Source organism: Echinops telfairi, unplaced genomic scaffold (genome assembly GCF_000313985.2).
Source record: "Echinops telfairi isolate 266 unplaced genomic scaffold, ASM31398v2 ScPeMD7_8;HRSCAF=38, whole genome shotgun sequence".
Classification (NCBI taxonomy): Eukaryota; Metazoa; Chordata; class Mammalia; order Afrosoricida; family Tenrecidae; genus Echinops; species Echinops telfairi.
The window spans coordinates 12828628-12832862 of record NW_022103905.1 but is presented as its reverse complement, the minus strand read 5'-3'; the positions used below and the strand labels follow the sequence as shown (position 1 = coordinate 12832862).

Genomic DNA, 4235 nt, shown 5'->3' with positions numbered 1-4235 from the left:
AGCTTGTACCTTACAGGGAACCCAGTATCTTCTCTAACAATCTATGTAAGATCCATATATACATTCATGGACATAGTGGTTCTGTGGGTTATTTTCAAATTTCCACCTCCTCTGAGATTTCTAGGAGACAGAGTGTGGCTGGGCATTAGCTATGGGGCCACTAACCACAGATTGGTGGTTCAAACCCACCAGCTACTCCTCGGGAAAAGATGACTGTCTGGGCTCCTTGAGATTTGAAGTCTCACAACCCTTTGTTGGGTTATTGAGTCAGAATCAACTCAATGGCGATGGGTTTTATGATTATTACATCATTTCTGGCACGACTAGAATAATGCGGTAAAAATAATTATCGTGACCATATTGGGAAAGGTTTTATGCCTGGAAATGGAGAGTTAGCTATGCTTTTGCTGGTTTCCTAACATAAGCCTTTATTCGTGTACATATTCGCTGTTAAATATCAGAGAAAGGAAAGAGTGAGAGATGCGCAACTGTTTTTAAAAGAAATTCCAAAACGTAAGCATGAAGGGAAAGCACGGCCAAAAAATTCCTCGTTATGCAAATAATCCTAAGAGAAATGCATGGATACGATGAAGACCAAGTTACCAATGGTTACTTTGTGGCGCTTGTTAGAATGTTAGTGGTGCCTATTCAAAAGGTGAGGGGCTGTCAATTTGCAAAGCCACTTGGGGGGTCTCAGAATCTACATTTAATGGTATCTAAGTGGTACACAACAAAGATTGGGGATTGCATATAGACCTGTCTGGACCTGTGGTGTTGAAGCGGGAATTTGACAGTCAACTTGGAATTTTGTGGTCCATCAATCAGCAGTGTGGGACCTCCTCCACCCCGACTGAGGTCTCCTAAGTCAGTCTGCATTTTAACCGGGTGTCCAGGTGAGTCACTGGTATATTTAAGATAGAAGAACACTAAACTAGAAGCTTTTCCTAATGTCAGATGAAAGATGGTTGGCAATCGAGATCCAAAGTATGTTTTACATATCATAATTAATTCTTTTTCTAAGTTAATTAACCAAAATAGCCATTTTGAATTAATTTTCAGTGACTCTTAATAGTGTTCTCCTCAAGCATACATGTGAGAGCTTGACCGATGAATCAGACCTCCAACCCGTCCTAGCATCCTCAGAGGTAGGTGCAATTTCAGAAGGGGACTTGAAGTCCAGCCATGAACCCAAATGAGAACGAGGGCTTTAAAGAAGCCAAGATCTCTTTTACAGGAGCTATCAATTACAAATCACCTGCATCCTTGTGGACCCAAACTACCTTCTGGCTGCTGTCTTGGGGCCTAGACACAGACATATGTTACACATCTGGTGCCTTTCACGTTTCAGGAACCATCAGGAAACCGATTTCAGTGGCTATACCAAGATGATAAATATAAAATCTATAAAACCAGCTGAAATACATTATGAACCATTTCATCTGAGTCTATTTCTTTCTACATTCTCATTTTCACAGAAAATATTCTTTTAAATTTGTGAGTAAATGTACTCTGATTTTCTTTAAGAAGCTTATCTTTATAGTGATTGAATCAATTCCTACTGATCAAATCTCTAAGTGATGAATGTCATATGTGAAAACAAAATAAGTAAGCTCATATAGGCTGAATAAAATGGGAAGGGAAATGATTTTTAATTACATTATTTCTTTTGAGCAGTGGATGAGTTCATGAAAGAAAGCAAAAAGGTACAAAAGTCCATGAATTCTACCCATCTCTCCTCAGTTGAACCAACTTCATCAGAGGTTGCTTAGCAGTTGGGCTTAGATGCTTTTATCACAAGACGAACTATGTAGCTCAAATTATCTAATAACAACACTGCCTTTCTAGGTCAGCAGCCTGGAGCACTACTCCACAGTCAATTAATTTTAACAGCATTGTCTATGAGGCAAGTAGGGAGAGTAAGAACTTACTATCAATGTACAAAAAGTGCCAAAGGAATACACCCGTTAAGTCTATGTCCCCCTCCCATTGTCCTTTAATAATTACTACTGATGCTATGGTACAGGAAAAAACGGTCCCATTTTTTAATGTTCACCTACTAGATTGAAATGGTAAAAGTGAAAGGGTAGTGACTAGAGTAACATGGACTTGTGAATTTTCTCCTAGGTATTTAGATATTAGATTAATCCCTAAAGAAGACTTTTGAGACATTTATGATTGTTCTTTCTTTACATAATAACTGGTCCCTCATATTAGCATAGCAATTTTACAGTTTGCATAGTACACTTATGGTTTTTCTTCCTCAGACCAGCTGAGGAGCTGTTAGTACCATTCTAGAGATACGAAGACAAACCTGTGAAGTGATGAATGAGCTGCCCAAGGTTGCAGAGCTAGTAAGTGATAAAGCTCCTTGAATTGCGTTCCCTACAGCCCCAGACCTTTGCTGCTTCCCAACACTGCAATACTACAAATGTTCAGTTTTGACACGTGCAGTGGGATTTGTCTCCACAATCTTTGTCCAGGGTTGTTCAATATGCAGTTTTACTCAAGTAAACAAACACATAACAGAGTTTCTAACTGAGGTGTAGTAGATACAAAAATGACAAAACCACTCACAAATAGCCTCAGATGTAGAAGATTCATCAACTGTGCACTACAGTCCAAGTTACTGCCTCGCTCTATTCATTATACTTTTCTGAAAATGCGATTATACATCCTGTGGGATGGTACACTTAAACTAGGTATGCTGTATGGTATTGATATATCCCGTTAAAGCTGCCATTAAGAAAAATGTAACAAAACTTGAGTATTGTCAAAAAAGTTAAGTTTATCACAAGACCATTAAGTACTACTTCATCAGTCTTAGCATTTGGTAATATTGTTTTTATTATTATATGGACACTATTATCAGTAAGCATTTGATGAAAGTTATAGATGCTTGCTATACCTGTAGCATTCCTAATTTCAATTAAATTGAGATTTACATTTCTTAACATAAATTACATAGTACAGCTACATTCCATGCATTATGGGCTCAATACATATTTGTTGAATAACTATTGTTGGAAAAAAACCCCTAATTTCCTAGAGGACAAGAATACAATTAAGTTAGTTTATAGTTCTATTCCCAACTCCATCCATGCTCAAAGAACAGCTCCAGAACTATTGAGCTGAGAACTGTGTTTCCCTTGTTGCACTGTTTATGATGTGGTATTCTCCAGAGGCAAGTCTCTTGTGAAAAGCCGTGCCATTGTCCCTGAGCAAGTTTGAATCAAGACTTTTGAGCAAGATTTCTTTTTTTTGGTTTTCCCATCTCTTTCTTTTTAATCATTTTGCTGGCGGCTCATACAACTCTTATCACAACCCATACATACATCAATTGTATAAAGCACATTTGTGCATTCTTTACCTTGAGTCAGATTTCTAACCTGCCTAGTCATGGATACCATTTCTAAGTCTATACAGACAAATACCTTCTAGACAAATACAAACACAATTTTCCACTCCTCAAAAGAGTCCCTTTTGGTTATTGTGCTTCTGTACAATATTTATATCTGAGCATTATCCTTCATGAAGTACTCATGATCCTGCAGCTTAGACTACTGATTAGACACCCATATATATATACTTTAAAAGTCATTTAAGTTCATAAGGCCTTTATCTTCCTAAAAGGCGGCAAATAAATTTCCTCTGATCTTTATACTATTAATGATCATAATAATCAACATTTTAATGTTTCCCTTCTTCACATTTAAAACCAAGAATGCAAATATCACAACATATATTCTAATGACATTCGTATTTATAATTACCTTCCAGTGCGTATTTCATGTCCAGAGCAAAAAGGGTCCACATTATTTCAGCACTCACTTTCCCCATATTCAGTTCTTGAGGAAATCTAAAAGCAAATACATGTATTAGTATATATGACCGCATTTCCAGAAAACATCATGTTACACCCATGTAACAATTACTATAGGAGAGGGCTTCACAAAGTTTGTGGATACATTCCATTATCTTTTCATTCCATCTTTCCCTGGATTTTTTTTAACCAAAAACCTACTGCCCTGAGTCAATTCTGACTCACAGTGACCCTCTGTGGACTATGTGGGTCTCCAAGACTGCACATCTTCAGGGGACTAGAACGCCTCATCTTTCTCACAGGGAGTGGTTGGTGAATGGTTTTGAATTGCTGACCTCACAGTTAGCAGCCCAACATGTGGCCCACTATGTCACCAGGGCTCCTTGGATTTTCTGAAGTCCCCCGCCTCCCGTGT

At 37.9% G+C, this 4235-nt stretch overlaps 1 protein-coding gene across 1 annotated transcript in view; it reads right to left on the bottom strand.

The window, feature by feature from the left end:
• UNC13C (unc-13 homolog C) overlaps positions 1 to 4235 on the bottom strand; it is a 586641-nt gene that overhangs the window by 187469 nt on the left and 394937 nt on the right. The window contains exon 19 of the mRNA XM_045286469.1: positions 3771 to 3856. Coding sequence (XP_045142404.1) covers positions 3771 to 3856 — 86 coding nt within the window. The remainder of the gene's footprint in view (positions 1 to 3770; positions 3857 to 4235) is intronic.